At 35.6% G+C, this 16,496-nt stretch overlaps 2 protein-coding genes across 2 annotated transcripts; both read right to left on the bottom strand.

Moving 5' to 3' along the window:
* Nucleotides 1–11,016: 11,016 nt before the first annotated feature.
* Nucleotides 11,017–14,059, bottom strand: LOC149183062 (cold-responsive protein kinase 1-like). The gene is made up of 4 exons (XM_089418655.1): nt 13,735–14,059; nt 11,804–12,035; nt 11,548–11,698; nt 11,017–11,433 (listed from the first exon to the last, which is right to left on the bottom strand). Exons 1-4 carry the CDS (start codon nt 13,766–13,768, stop codon nt 11,101–11,103), a joined length of 750 nt encoding a protein of 249 aa, XP_089274781.1. The 5' UTR covers nt 13,769–14,059; the 3' UTR covers nt 11,017–11,100.
* Nucleotides 13,909–15,496, bottom strand: LOC149183063 (cysteine-rich receptor-like protein kinase 46). The gene is made up of 4 exons (XM_089414810.1): nt 14,724–15,496; nt 14,269–14,394; nt 14,047–14,212; nt 13,909–13,983 (listed from the first exon to the last, which is right to left on the bottom strand). Exons 1-4 carry the CDS (start codon nt 15,494–15,496, stop codon nt 13,909–13,911), a joined length of 1,140 nt encoding a protein of 379 aa, XP_089270936.1.
* Nucleotides 15,497–16,496: the final 1,000 nt, after the last annotated feature.

Raw genomic sequence — 16,496 nt, forward strand, 5'->3', positions numbered from 1 at the left:
TTGGTTTCCACTGAAGAGTAGAGTAGATTATTTTCTTGTGTTTTAGCATATCACATATGTTGTTGAATCTACAATAAAAATCTAAATTCTTCATGTTTTGAATATGGGTGGAAAGTTTCTTTAACTTCCAAGTGTGAATTGAAAGCTTGTAAGCTAGTCATTTTGAGATTTCACCTGCTAGTCTATATCTATACATTCCCTTCAATATTTTAATTCCTCTATGTTGGTGCTATCACCAACATTCAATTGTATGAACAACGATGCAATATAAATATGATTCAATCAGTGTTTTCAACCCTGTTATGGAAGAAAAACCACCTAGGAGAAAAAGCGCAAGGTCTACTTGGAGAACAATCACGTCAATTTAATGGCATCAAAGAGCAAAAATGGGGGAGTTGAGTACCCAAAATTCGGTGATTAAAGATGGTGCTTGCAAATTTGTGTAACTCCACATATATCTTCTATGTGGTCCAATGTTATTTCGAGAAATACTTAAAATACACTAATATATTGAACAAAAGCAAAATGAAATGAAAGCATAGAAGCATGATAAAGTAGAGGGGTGAGTAGACTAGGGCAATGCCTAATGGAATTGACGAATGCAACAACACCATCATGTTTCTAAGAAATGGACCAGTCATATAGCTACTCTTCTCCATGGGGTATTTTTTAAGGATTTAATATTTTTCTAAGTATAATATTGTAGGTGACTATTCTAGTTTGAAAATTCATACTTATAGAATGTAATTTACTGTTAAAATTGGTAAGTGTTTGGTGAATGTCATCTATTTAATCATACATGTGTAAAAAATGAGCAAATTTTCAACCAAATTGGCTAATGTTTTTTTCATAAAATGTCCAAAAATTAGCCCTTTGCTAGATTAAACTACAATGTTTGTTCTTTGATTTCCTATCTAGAAATTTCAACTTACACCACCTAATTCACTCCTTTGTCTCAATTTAGTTACTTTGCAAGTTTATCTCCTTCTATGCAACAAGTAGATCAAATGATGGACAAATAATTAACGCATAATCATAATACTCACAAGCTTGTTAGAAAATTAGACTTAGAAATCCCTCAAAGAGGAAACTAAACCATCTACATTCACATACTCTTTCTTAATCTATGTAGAAAGGATTAACATTGCTAAAATCACATGATCACAACCCCTCTCATGAGAGAGACTAAAAGCGCATAGAAAGGATTAACATTACTAAAATCACATGATCACAACCATACATAAAAAGGATTAATGTTTCTAAAATCACATAATCACAACCTCTCTCATAAAGAGTCCAAATCTAAACACAATCAGATACGAATTACACACCATAAAATATTTTTCATTCCATATTTAATCACAAATCACAAATATGATATATATATAGTTAGAAGTAGATTTCAATTTTGGACAGAAATTGAAATCAACAAACCCAACCAAACTTTAAAATAAACATTATCCCTGACCATACCTAAACAATATATACTATTGTGTCAAGGTAGCATATTAGGTGTCATCGTTATGAATTGTGTTTGAAGGAATAGTGACATCATTATGACATTAGACATAATTAGGTCGATAGGTCTTCCTTTGCATCAACAATTGTCAACACTTTTTCCCTGCTCCGTTCGATCAGGTGTGACACTTTGAACCGTTGATTTGAAGTGTTCGCAAATATCGGTTGAGTTGCCTTCTTTTCACCTCCGAGTTCTACTGTGCGCTGCGTGGCATGGCAAGATATTTTTACTGCTTTTTCTCATTCTTTTATGTCACTTTTGAAGATATTTTACTTCTTTTTCCCATTCTTTTATGTCACTCTTGGCCAGTCTGTAGAGTATTAGAGTACTGGAAGTGGGAGTTGGAAAAACTCTCTACAACTCTGCTTTTCGATGTAATTAACCCATTAAAAGTGTGCTATGAAGCTTTGGACCCTGTAGAGAAGGAGGTGTTCTTGGACATTGGCTGTTTCTTAGTTGGAGAAGAAAGGGAATTAGAGGTTCGAGTTTTGGAGGGATTATATGAAAACAACAGAATTGTTGGTTATCTGGAAAGTCTCCGTCAAAAATGCCTCGTGGACGTTCATGGTGACGAGTATGGAAGTGTTAAAATTACAATGCACAATCAACTTAGAGATTTGGCAAGACATATTGCCCGGGAAGAGCTTCGTGCGTTGCCGGCGCTTCAGCCGCTACGACTTTCTAGCTCAGATGATGTACAGCAAATGTTGCAATTGCAGGTATGTAAATTTGATTGATTATTAATTTTTATGTTTATTATAAAGAAAATAGACATTTTAACTTGCAGGCTGAATTTGATTGTCAGGCCGGATCACACATCAGGATACGGGGAATTTGGTCCTCCGAAACAATCTGGGGATTTGACTTGGTGAATAATAAAACTGAGGTTGAAGGTATGCATCTCTTTGTAATCGATGGTTTCTACGATCTGTCATCTATTTTGGACAAGTGGGATATCTCTGGAGACTTGGTATGGCTTCGCTTGCGCAAGGTCCCTTCATGTCACTTGCCACCCTCGATCTCTCTGCGAAGATTAAGAGTTCTGGAAATTGAGGGTCAGGGCAAAAACTTCCAAGCGTTGTTCAACAGTTTTGACGATGACGTAAGCACATCGCAGTGTTAGACTTAAATTTGTCATTTATGCAATTATGCGATCAAATTAACAGCTCATATGTGCTTTGCAGCCTCCCTCGCACTTAAGTGAGATGAATATTGATGCTATTTAGAGATGGCACAGATGGGACACTGCTCCCCTTTTCCACTTTCTAGGATGGAAGGGAATAGGCGTGACAACATTGACGAAGCTCGTGTTAAATAATTTGGGGTTCCTAGACTCAATTCCAATTGAGTTTTCCCAACTTCCAAACCTAAGACATTTAGATCTATCGGTTGCTCTAATCTGACTGAACTGCCCGAGAACACTTTTGTTGGGAATTTTTCTGGTAAAATTCCAAAAACAAAATCACAGAACAGAGAACAATGCTCTGATTTTCACACACAGGATCTTTAACACAGCGGAAACTTAAAAATTTATTTGCAGCGGACAAAGTTTTCACACACCGCAGATTTCTATTCATTAATAAAAACTGTTGTTACAGACTTCTTCCTCTCTCAGAGGGATTACACAGGAACACTTCAGTTCCACACAAAAATTACTCTATCTCTCCTTTTGAAAAAGGATTTACACTGCATTACAAAAAAAAACTTCTGTCTCTGCTAAAGAGATCAACTCACTGCTGTGTGGAAATTACACATCAATTTTTCTCTCACGCTGCTGCATTCTATTTTTTTTACATTGCACTGCTGTGCATTACAATACATTTACACTACTATGTATATTTTCATACGCACTACTGCCTTCTTCCCTCTTCTCACTTCAACACAACAAAAATATTACATATATATATATATATATATATATATATATATATATATATATATATATAGATATGACAACAAAAAGAACTTACTTCACGTTTTCACTTGCCATGCTTCCGTAAAAGAAATAATAAAAATTAAATGGTTTTACCAACTTTTTCTTGTGCCCATACTCCAGCTGAAATAAAATTAAAGTCTTTACCAAAACTTACCAACCCACAGTAAATTACATTTACTGTTTTACTGACAAAACTGGCGGTAAAGAAACTTTTACTTCACGTCAAGTTCATTTGTTGGTAGCCTGTACTTCAACCATTGACTTCATTTAGATCGCATCACAGAACGCTATCGAGAGGCTAAAACAAGTTGAGAGCTGAGCGATCAGCGATGTGCGATAATATCGCATCGCCAAAACATAACGCATTGCAAGAGACAGGAGCATAACGCGCGTAAGGCGAAACTTGCGATCTGCAATTTGCGATCGCATCGCAAGATCGCATCCCAGAAAGGCGAAGGGCTTAGCACAAGGGTACTGCGATTTGCGATCTGCGATCTGATCGCATCGTAGGGAAAGAACTAACTGTTTTGCAGAAGTAAAATATGCCGCTGCTGTTCAATTATTACTGCAGTTGAAATTACAATTTCAACACTCCCCTTTAATTTCAACTGTTGGGTTATCAATCATACCCAGACATTTTCTTAAAAAACTCAATTTTTTTTTTGTCCCAAAGGCTTGGTCAAAATGTCCGCAACCTGTTCTTGAGTGCTGCAATGTTGTAAAACAATTTCTCCGTTGTTCACCAATTCTCTGATGTAATGGAACCTTGTATCAATGTGTTTCGTTCGCTTGTGAAACACAAAATTTTTGGACAATGCAATAGCTGAGCTATTGTCACAAAAAATAACTGTTGCTTTTGCTTGCTCTTGGCATAGACTTCTTAACAGTCTCCTCATCCAAACTGCTTGACACGCTGCTGTTGTAGCTGCCATGCACTTTGCTTCTGCTGTAGATAACGCCACAATGGTTTGTTTCTTGGAAGCCCATGAAATTGCTCCTGAACCCATGTGAAAGACATAACTGGATGTGCTTTTCCGATCATCCACACTTCCAGCCCAATCGCTATCTGTGTAGCCAACTAAATCTGAACTTTCTGAAAAAGTATATAAAATGCCAAATCTCTTTGTACCTTTGACATACCTCAGAATTCTTTTTGTTGCTTGCCAATGTGTTTCTTTTGGCTTCTCCATAAATCTGAAAATCAAACTAACAGCAAACATTATGTCAGGACTAGTTGCAGTTAAATACATAAGGCTGCCAACTATGCTCTTATATAAGCTAGGATCAAAATCCTTGCTGCTGTCCTCTTTGCTGAGTTTTAATCCCATTACCGTGGGAGTGATTGCTGCTTTTCACTCTTGCATATTAAACCTGCCCAACACTTCATTTACATATCTTGCTTGAGAGATAAAAATTCCATTTTCATTTTGATCTACTTCTATTCCTAAGAAGTATCTTAGCAAACCCATGTCAGTCATCTCAAATTCTTCTTTCATGACTGATTTGAAGTTTTCAATGAGGTAGCCATCATTACCTGTAAAAATAACATCATCAACATACAATACAACAATTAAAATCTTACCATCCTTTTCTTTGATGTAGATAGTGGGTTCTCCCTCACATTTGTCAAATTCATTTTCCAGTATATAGGAATCTATCCTATTGTACCATGCTCTTGGAGCTTGCTTCAGCCCATAAAGAGCTTTCTTCAATCTACAAACTTTGTGTTCTTGGCCTTTCTTCTCATAGCCTAAAGGTTGCTCAATATAAACCTCTTCCTTTAACACTCCATTTAGGAATGCCGACTTTACATCCATTTGGTAAACTTTCCATTTGTTTTGTGCTGCTATGGACAACACTGCTCTCATGGTTTCCATTCTTGCAACCAGTGCGAAAGTTTCCTCATAGTCTCTCCCATATTGCTGCTTGTATCCCTTGACAACCAGCCTTGCCTTGTGTCTTTCAATTTTGCCTTCAGCATTGCACTTGGTCTTATAGACCCATTTAACTCCAATGACTTCTTTACCTTTTGGTAGCTCAACCAAATCCCATGTCTTGTTTCTTTCTATGGCATTCATCTCCTCATCCATAACTTCTATCCATTTCTTATCTTTAATAGCATCTTCGAAATGAATAGGGTCATCAACATGACAATATAATGCAAACAAAGAATTCATTCCTTCATTATAAATGTCACTTAAATTTCTAAACTTCTTACCTCTTTCACTTGGTGTGCAAGTGCTTGAAGATGCACTTGAATTTCCTCCTTGTGGTGTGCTTGGAGAAGCACTCTCATTTCTCCTCAAAGGTGTTCCTTGATGTCCTTGTGTTGGCGTTGTTGTTTGGGGATGTATTTCGACCATCTCCTCATCATCTTTATCATGAGACAAGCAGTTTTTAACATTAACTGTTTTCTCTATGCTTCCATCCCAAGCCTCCTCCTCAATAAATTGAACATCTCTGCTCACAAAAAACTTCTTGGTAGATGGGATATACAACCTGTAAGCTTTGGATTCCTCACTATATCCAATGAAAATTCATTTCTCCCCTTTGTTGTCCAACTTCCTCCTTAGCTGATCTGGAATGTGTGCATAGGCCACACATCCAAAAACTTTCATGTGGGTGACTCCTTGCTTTCTCCCACTCCATGCTTCTTCCGGCACTTTGTTCATCACAGCTTTTGTAGGACACCTATTCAAGATATATACTGCACAGTTTACGGCTTCAGCCCAATAATCATTTGGAAAATGCTTTGCCTTCAACATGCTCCTCGCCATATCCATAATGGTCCTGTTCTTCCTTTCAGCAACTCCATTTTGCTGTGGGGTGTACCTCGCTGTAAACTATTTATGTATTCCATTTTCTCTACAAAAACATAAAAATTATTTGGAGATATACTCACCTCCTCTGTCTGTTCTCAAAACTTTGATGCACAACCCACTTTGATTTTCCACAAGTGCTTTGAAATTTCAGAATTTTTCAAACACTTCACTTTTATTCTTCAAGAAATAAACCCAAGTGTTTCTTGTAAAATCATCAATAAATGTTAGAAAATATTGATTGCCTGCTAAAGATGGGGTTCGCATTGGTCCACATAAATCTAAGTGGACAATTTCTAAGGGTGATTTTGCCCTGATGCTTTTCCCTGAAGGAAAACTTTCTCTGTGTTGTTTTCCCAATATGCAGCCTTCACAAAGGCTGTCCGGTTTCTCTATCAACGGTAATCCTCTTACCATTCCTTTTCTACTCAACAAATTAAGACCTCCAAAGTTGAGATGTCCAAATATCAAATGCCACAACCAATTTTCATCTTTTGGTTTGCTTTGGAAAGCCTCTTGGGTAACTGCTGCAATTTCTTCTTTGTTTTTCAAATCTGCTCTTATTCTGAGAGGGAACATCTTGTTCCTCGTCATTTTCACTTCATCAATGCATCATTTGCTGGATGCTCTGTCCATGATGGTGCATACATCATTCTCAAAGAAAACAATGTAACCTTTTTGGACAAGCTGTCCAATACTAAAAAGATTACATCTCATTCTAGGAACATAATAGACATCTGCTATGGTTTTCCTTTCACCTTGCTTTGTAAATATTTTAACTTCTCCTTTACCCATAACAGAAATTTTACTATCAGTCCCAAGTGTGACTTGTGACTTCACACTTTGATCTAAAGCAGAAAACAAAGCTATGTTTCCTGTCATATGGTTACTACAACTGGAATCTAGAAACCATATATCTTCACTATTTGTTTCAGCCATATTACAAGCTAACAACACATTATCTTGGCTGACATTTTCTCTAGTAATATTTGCATTAGATCTATTATTCATATCATACTGCTTCTTCCTACATTCATTGGCATAATGCCCATATCTTTTACAGTAATAACATTGGACATTGGATTTTTCATACCTTTGTCCTTGAGCATGATGTTGTCCACATTGTTGGCTACTGCCTTGGCCTTGGTACTGATTTGGATTGTTGCCTCTTCCTTGAGTGTTTGCTGGACTGTTTCTTCCACCTCTGTTTTGGCTTCTGCCTCTTCCCCTCTTATTTCCTCTACCTTGACCTCTTCCTCTTCCAAAGGACATCTGGGTCTTGAAGTCTTACTCTAGAGATGAGCTTTCATTTCTACTCAACCTCTGCTCATGTGTGATCAGTGATGCATGAAGTTCATCAACTGAAAAGTTTGAGAGATCCTTTGTCTCTTCTATGGTGGTGACAATCACATGGAACTTTGAGGGTAGGCACCTCAATAGTTTCTCCACAATCCTCCTTTCTTCAAGTATCTCTCCATGAGATCTTATCTGTGTGACCAGACCAATTACATGTGTGAAGAATGAGTCAATATTGTCTGACTCCTTCATGCACAGATTCTCAAAATCTTTCCTTAGCAACTGTAGTTTTGCTGTCTTCACTCTCTCCATTCCTGGAGAGTTTTCCATGCTTCATTGGATGTCTTAGTTGCTGCTAACCTTGGAAACACGCTTCCATGCACTGCTTGATACAGGAAGAAAAGGCCTTTTGAATCCTTCTTCTTCTAGCTCTTCAACAAATCTTTCTCTCCCTGAGTTAATGCATTAAACTCATTTTCATTTGTTGGTTGTTCAAAACCATATTCAACTATTTCCCAAAAGTCTTGGGAAGCAAACAAGGCTTTCATTGTTATTGCCCAATAGTTATAGTTTTTACCATCAAATAATGGGATCTGCATACCCATGCTATTGCTGGTGCTGGTGCCAACAATTTTTGCACTCTCAGTTATGCTTCAAATACTTCATTGTGTGTTTAAAATAACAGACTGTCTTCAACAGCAACACACAAAAAAAAACTTAAGAAATACCTTGGATTCTTTTGCCTGAGTCTTCACACTGCTGGAGAAGTTGCTATAGTAAGAATCCTTCCTTCAGCTTCTTTGAACCCTTCAAAGAGCCTGGATTAGCTCTGATACCACTGTTGGGAATTTTTCTGGTAAAATTCCAAAAACAAAATCACAAAACAGAGAACAATGCTCTGTTTTTCACGCACAAGATCTTTAACACAGCGGAAACTTAAAAATTTATTTGCAGTGGACAAAGTTTTCACACACCACAGATTTCTATTCATTAATAAAAACTGTTGTTACAGACTTCTTCCTCTCTTAGAGGGATTACATAGGAAAACTTCAGTTCCACACAAAAATTACTCTGTCTCTCATTTTGAAAAAGGATTTACACTGTATTACAAAAAATCTTTTGTCTCTGCTAAAGAGATCAACACACTGCTGTGTGGAAATTACACATCAATTTTCTCTCACGCTGCTGCGTTCTATTTCTTTTACATCGCACTGCTGTGCATTACAATACATTTACACTGCTGTGTATATTTTCATACACACTGCTGCGTTCTTCCCTCTTCTCACTTCAACAAAAAAAAAATATTACATATATATATATATATATATATATATATATATATATATATATATATATATATGACAACAAAAAGAACTTACTTCACGTTTTCATTTGCCATGCTTCCGTAAAAGAAATAATAAAAATTAAATGGTTTTACCAACTTTTTCTTGTGCCCATACTCCAGCTGAAATAAAATTAAAGTCTTTACCAAAACTTACCAACCCACAGTAAATTACATTTACTGTTTTACTGACAAAACTGGCGGTAAAGAAACTTTTACTTCACGTCTAGTTCATTTGCTGCTAGCTTGTACTTCAACCATTGACTTCATTTAGATCGCATCGCAGAAGGCTATCGGGAGGCTAAAACAAGTTGAGAGATGAGCGATCAGCGATGTACGATAATATCGCGTCGCTAAAACATATCGCATTGTAAGAGACAGGAACATAACGCGCGTAAGGCGAAACTTGCGATCTGCGATTTGCGATCGCATCACAAGCTCGCATCCCAGAAAGGCGGAGGGCTTAGCACAAGGGTACTGCGATTTACGATCTACGATCTGATCGCATCGTAGGGAAAGAACTAAGTGTTTTGCAGAAGTAAAATATGCCGCTGTTGTTCAATTATTACTGCAGTTGAAATTACAATTTCAATAACTTTCTCTGAGTTATTCCAACTTCAATATCTCTTATTGCGAGAATGCATCTCTCTTTCCATCCCACCCGATATTTTGGGAGAAATTTCCACTCTTGAGTATGTAGACTTCAAAGGCTGTCGAAACTTGGTAGCTTTGCCTCTGGCAATCCCATCTCAAATGCATTTAAGATATCTGAATTTACTAGATACTGGTTTATCAGAATTACCAGACTGTTTGGAAATACTAGACCATTTAGAACAACTAAAAATAGGGAGCCCACTGTTAACAAAGTTACCAATTTCTCTGGGCAAGTTGAAGGGTTTGACAGAGTTGGTTCTGGATGGATGCTCCGCTCTACGGCGCATCTTACCACAAGAAATTGAAGCACCGAAGATCAAGTTTTTGGCCATAAAAGAAAGTCCAATATGCAACTTTACTTTCCAGGATAAGGAGAGTGTTTTAAGAGATTTATCATTGAATTCCACATCCATATCCGAGATATGCATTCCCGAAGGTGTTCTATCCAGCCTCGAAACTATTGATCTTTCACAAAATAGTGTGCTAATGAAGGTCAATGCCTTGCCATCAGCACTAGTAAATCTAGACCTTTCATCCTGCCCCAAATTGAAGACATTAACAACTCTTTCAAATCTGGCAAATCTTAAATTCATCCGCGTAAGTAATTGTATTAATCTCGAGACCCTGAATGTCGGTGGTCTAATATCGCTACAAGAGATTGAAGCGAGGGGATGTTGTAAGCTAAAAAGGCTGGAAGGATTGAGTAAGTGTGGACGTTTGGATCGTCTCAACATTTCAACTGACACGAGAACTATCTGGAATGACATCGAGGTACTTTTGGTGAGTATATAGATCTGTGCACGGGTCTATATGTACCCGGAACTATATGGTATTTGGTGGTGCACGGGTCTACTGCACCATATGAATGGGATGCATCCAAGTATTGAAATTTCATAAGTTGGGTTTATTGTGCATATGAAATGGCATGTGTTCATTCTTTTGAAATTTTACTCAGAGAAAAGAAAAGATGGATTTCGTATTGCATATGAATGAGATGTATTCTTAGTATATGCTTGGCCATCTATAGAAGATTCTTGATTTTGGGTAATTAACTTAACCTTTTGGTTTTGGGCAATTAACTTACTCTAAAATGAAATAAGACATTCAATATGTTCCTTGTAATATAGATATAAACAAAACATCTAAAGAAAAGTAACTGCACAATGATCCATTCCAAGAAAACAAGGTTTTCCACAAACCAATTAACTCTTCTAGAAAAATTCAACAATTCCAATTTAATAATAGTTATGAATAGTGTTTGAAGGAAGAGTGACATCATTATAACATGAGACATAGATAAAAATAGACACTATTTGACACTGTTAAAAATAACTTAACTTATTAAAAATAGGTGTCATCATTATGAATTGTGACATTAGACACTATTCCCAAACACATGACATAGCGCGCACACATGAGGGTTTATGAAGCATTCATGTAGTTCTGTCATTTGGCTGAAAATCATGCTTGATCTAAACACGCAGAAAATAAATAATGAGCAAAAACCATTGCATACATCTATCCGACTCCTCGACTAACGAGGAGAGAAGGACAGGGTAACTGTTCCAGCAGATTGATGAGCGATAGCAGTAGAAGTCGAGGATTCAGACATCGTTGTAGCTGTGGAACACGCAGGTCTGGCTCCAGCATCACCTACGAAAGCCGGTTGTGTCGGCTGAACACGAATCTCTAAATCGGTCGTTAACAAGGAGGCAACCTTTGACATCGCTGGCCGCAGCCTCCAGGAACCTTGAGTGCAAAGAAGAGCAACTGTGATCACCCTTAACGCCTGCTCTCTTGGATATTGCCCCTCTAATTTTGGATCAACAATATCCAAAACGTTACCCTGTTCGTATTTATTCCATGCCTGCAGTATATTGATGAAGTTCAGACTTTGAAATAAATGACGGTCTTGTTGGAATTACAATTTATTAAAACCGAAACGAACCCATTCCAAAAATTTATTAAAACAGAAACGAACCCATTCCAAAAGAATTTGCATAGGGTCTGGCAGTGTGGCATCCGCGCACTTTCTCCCACTCACGATCTCAAGTACCACGATCCCATAACTATAAACGTCGGCCTTTTCCGTCAATTGCCCATGAACGGCATACTCAGGCGCAGTGTAGCCCCTGCGTCACAGCAAATTCGTGGAAACGATAAATTAATGCTAGCATTTTACGCCTTAAAAGAATAGATGTTTCGAGAACAATTACTAAATGAATTGCACAACTTACATCGTTCCTCCGAATCTGGTAGAAACATGGGTTTGATCTTCTGGGAAGAATCTAGCCATTCCAAAATCTCCTATTTTAGGATGAAAACTCCCATCTAAAAGTATATTTGCACATTTGATATCTCTGTGTATAATGCGCATGTTGGAACCCTCGTGCAAATATGATAGGCCTCGAGCTGTGCCTACTATAATGTCTATACGGTTTTCCCAGGTTAGACCATTTCTTGGCTGTCCTGCGTACCTCCAACGATAATATTCCGAAAACTCAAAACAGGTTAAAAAAAGAAAAGAAGAAACAGTAAACATGAGTTCAGAAATTAAAAACTCGAATTCTGAAGTCAACACATTTGATGGAAAAACTTAATCATGAAATGTTTCAATACAATTCAACAGAGGTTTTGGATATAGTTATCGAATTCGAATTCGGTTAAGTACTGGAAAAATTCTACTATGTAAAATTTAATAAGGAAAAAATTTGAGAATGTGCATAGTAAATACACATATTTTTAAAAATGGAAAGGAAAAATAATTATATTCAAATCTTTAAAAAATAAATTATTAAAATAATTTTTTCACAAAAATAATCATGTTTATTTATCTCTAAGAATGACTTCTTTTGTTTAAAATATTACAACTTTTCTTATTTTAGATTATAAAAAACAAATGTGTGAAAAACTAGAACATGTAAAATAAAATCTAGGAAAGAAAACTCAAAACTAAATCTTATATAAAAGATGGAACATTAAATATTAAAAATAAGATTAAGTGATCTCCACATATTAGTAAATTTTTGTCTCTCTCCTTCAAAGAATCCATATAACTTTGAAAATGTAAAAAACATCCTCATTTCAAGAGAAACAATACATACATTAGTTTAAAATTTCAAATTATCCTAAGTTTAATAGATAAAAGCTAAATTATAAACTAATAAATCAAGTTTTAATTAGAATGAAATATCAAAATAAGTTCAGATAATTATATAAAAATTTGATACTAATATTATCAAATTTTCTAAACAATTATAAAACTTCAACATCATTTAACTAATATATATTCAAACCAAATTTTTTCAACAATAATTAAAAAATAATATTAACAATTTTTTTTTTTTATAAATTATTAAAAAAACCTTTTATTTAAATTAGTTAAAGTTGTAAAATATAGAATTTACCTTATTCCAAATTTTGTAATATAGAAATTTCTAACTTTTTTTTCCATGTTTTTAGATATTTGTAAATATTTTTAAATATAAAATTTACTTTCGTTACCATAATATAAAAATTTCTAATTCTTTAGCAAATAAATCGCTTTCTTTTTGGGTGAGACATCCTCAAAAGAAAGGAGAAGATCAATATTGTTCATAGGAAAAGATACCTCCTTCCTACATGATCCTTAACCCCTTGTTGGTAGTCGGTTTGGAAGAATTGCAAAAAACAATAAATCCAATCCTTTCAAGGTTCTCTCGATCCAATCCTTAGTTGGCCACTAAATCATTCTTTGCAAGACTGACGAAACTGAGCGATCCGGTTCAGAGCGATAGCGAGAGGAAGCTAAACCCGTACCTTATTGAACTTCACTAATTAGCAGACGAATCGAACCGAACCCACAAATATTAGGATTTTTTTTGTGCCAATTCACCCGAATTTGGTAACTATGGCTTTGGAGTATTTTTTTTGGAAATTAGGCAATAATTTTCTTATCAAATCTTTATTTTTTGCTTTTTTTACGTATAGATTCACCACTCTGGAAAAATCTCTCAGCGCTTGAAACCTGGAAAATTCACAACTCAAAATTTCTAACCCATCCTTGTAGAATTTTGACAAACAAGACAGACAAAAAAAACAAAACAAACCTCCAGAACGCTATACATTATGATTTTAGAAGTTAAAAGCTTGAATCCTGAAATCAATAGCATTAGTGAGAGCTACATACCAAACAAATGCTTGTGAAGACCGTTATTCGGCATAAATTCGTAAACCAGCAAACGTTCGTTCCCACTTGCGCAACATCCGAGTAAACGAACAAGATTGCGGTGACGGACGCTGGTTAGGAGCTTTATTTCTGTCAGAAACTCCTGCACACGATGAGTACTCTCATGCCTTCCGTTCAGTCTTTTGACAGCAATATCCGTCCCATCTGGAAGTCTTCCCTGCTTACTAAACTCAGGTTATTATAATTGATCTGTACAGTGTAAACAAAGCATATATTTTGAATAACCCATCAAATACATGTTTCAAACTATACCTTATAAACTTCACCGAATCCTCCTCTGCCAAGCATGTTGTTTCTGTCAAAGTTTCCGGTGGAGTCACTCAGAACCTCGTACTCAAAAAGGACGTGCTCGAAATTGTCCTTTTCTGTTCCGTTCTCGTCTGCATATAGTACCATGAAAGCAATTTCGTCGTAACCTCTAAATACAACCAAGTTAAACAACTCAGCAAAGTGCGGCAAGGAAAATGTAATCACCTGTCTGAGAAAAGTCCTTTCGTTGTCTGATACATCGACGGAACAATACTAAACACACCATCGTAATAAGAGCTGTTCCTCCCATGCATCCGAACGAGATATACACTATTTTGGAGGCCGATTTCCCTGACGACAAAGATTACAGTAGTGCGTAAGTCCATATTATATGAATCATAAAGATATAAATACGAAGAATTTTTTCGTGAGGTATACATTAATTGGTTTTCTGGGTTTAGGTTTTACAAGGTTGGAGGTTAGAATTTCATGCTGCTGAGGATGGAAATTATTTGTAGGAAATTAAATTATTAAGGAAGTCTAAATTAAACTAGACCTAGTTTGATGCTATTTTTATGATAGTATTTCATGACTTAATTAGTACAATTTTTGTGATAACATCCCCACTTAAATCATCCAATCTCCATAGCCTAGACTTAGCCGAATTATAAAAAAATTACAAAACAACATAATTTGCAGCAAGTTTAAGAAAATTCGTACGGGACATATTGTTGTTGGAGTAAAATTCGTAAGTTGAGTAGCGCATAAAACATTCCGCCTCCAGACCTCGACCATCTTGCTGGGGAAGACATTCGAGTAAAAGATTCCTAGCTGCTCCCAAGCATTCTTGGCAATTAATAGTCGTAAGGTAGGGCCAACACTGAGCGAGACCATATAACGAGCCATCGTTGGATCTCGCAACGGCATAATTGTTATTTGCAGCAGCGTCCGATACGAGTTGCGCTGAAAAGGCCTTCGCTTTTTCAGAGAACGTAGGATTGCCATCATTTGTGGAGGCACAGTAATTGGCGGCCCCATTAGAGTCATTACTGGAATAGTCATAGCGCACGAAACAACCGTCCAGATGAATCCAACCACCAATGGATTCAACGCATTTTGCTTTTACTAGTTTCATCGCTTCAATGATGCATTCTGAACACTCGCTTGTGCTTAAATACTTCCGACAGACTGCAATAGCAAAGACAGGATCTGTGCGGCTAGATTTGTTTTCATATGAACAAGCGTAGTCTCCTGAGAGTTGTGGGAGGAGGTATGCAAGAGCCCTATCCCGATTTTCCTGGAACGCTGTAGCATTAACATACGTATAATTTTGTTGGACGGTGCAACGTATCAGATCCGCCTGTTCGTACGGGGGTGTATCGGTTGCTTCCATTACAACAATCATCATAGCCGCAAAGATAACCACAAGTGAAAATTTAGCAACTTCCGCCATGCGTTGAGCAAATTAACAATCTACGGATCGAAATTCAGGTATATATATATATATATATATGGGTTATCATCGATCTCGTTTGCGCAGCGGTCACACAACGTACACCTCTGAATATGTGGCATGGTCCCTTTTGACTCGGGCGATTCGTGCTGTGCCATCCCTGGAGGTGGGGCACTCGGCCTTGAGCTATCAAGGGAAAAGTATCGGTCCTTAGCCTACTTGTCACTAACCATGGTAAAATAGAGGTGCGTAGTTATTAAGTTGAGATATTTAATTAGATTGAAAGTGTCACTAACCATGGTAAAATAGAGGTGCGTAGTTATTAAGTTGAGATATTTAATTAGATTGAAAATGATAGATGGTAATTTTATTTTAAATTATTATTATTATTATATAAATATTATAGAATATTGTAAATATAGATTATAGAATACTGAATAAAGATTTTTAATGTGTAAAAATATTTTATATTTTATTATTTTACAGGGTAATTTTATAATTTATTAATAATGGTTAAAATATTTTAGGTATATTTTATTTTATAATTTTATAATTAAATAAAAAAATTATATAATTTAAAAAAAACAAAATTGACTTTAAATATTATTAAAAAATATTTTGTAGATATTTTATAAATATTAAATTTATATCATTTACATATTCTACTAGTTTTATTAATAGACAAATAAATTAAAATTGTGATAATCTTATGTTAAACTAATATATTATATAAATTAAATAGGTGATAAATAGCAACTAACATTAAAATAATTATTTTATTATACATATCATATTGTAAATTTTACAAATAAGTAGATAAATGATAAAATTAATTTAATTATAATTTTATTTTAAATCATAATAATTATTTTTAATTATAAAAAAAATTAATATATAAATTAAACATATACATAATTAAAAGTATATATAACAAATATTTTTTTTTAGCAATAATCACATGATATATCAATTCAAAAAAATAAAATTACATACTCAGTAG

The sequence above is a fragment of the Pinus tabuliformis genome, chromosome 3_2, assembly GCF_031772625.1.
Source record: "Pinus tabuliformis cultivar Carrire ecotype Pingquan chromosome 3_2, CPIR1, whole genome shotgun sequence".
Classification (NCBI taxonomy): Eukaryota; Viridiplantae; Streptophyta; class Pinopsida; order Pinales; family Pinaceae; genus Pinus; species Pinus tabuliformis.

Bases quoted from the DNA above. Each gene is read 5' to 3' on its own strand.
- LOC149183062 (XM_089418655.1), bottom strand. From the start codon at position 13,768: ATGCCGAATAACGGTCTTCACAAGCATTTGTTTG. The intron at 12,036-13,734 runs GTATGTAGCTCT...GGAGGTACGCAG, and splicing joins TCTTCACAAGCATTTGTTTG to GACAGCCAAGAAATGGTCTA. The intron at 11,699-11,803 runs GTAAGTTGTGCA...GCTGTGACGCAG, and splicing joins ACCAGATTCGGAGGAACGAT to GGGCTACACTGCGCCTGAGT.
- LOC149183063 (XM_089414810.1), bottom strand. From the start codon at position 15,496: ATGGCGGAAGTTGCTAAATTTTCACTTGTGGTTATCTTTGCGGCTATG. The intron at 14,395-14,723 runs GTAATTTTTTTA...CTTTGTCGTCAG, and splicing joins GCTGCAAATTATGTTGTTTT to GGAAATCGGCCTCCAAAATA. The intron at 13,984-14,046 runs GTATAGTTTGAA...TACACTGTACAG, and splicing joins GATTCGGTGAAGTTTATAAG to ATCAATTATAATAACCTGAG.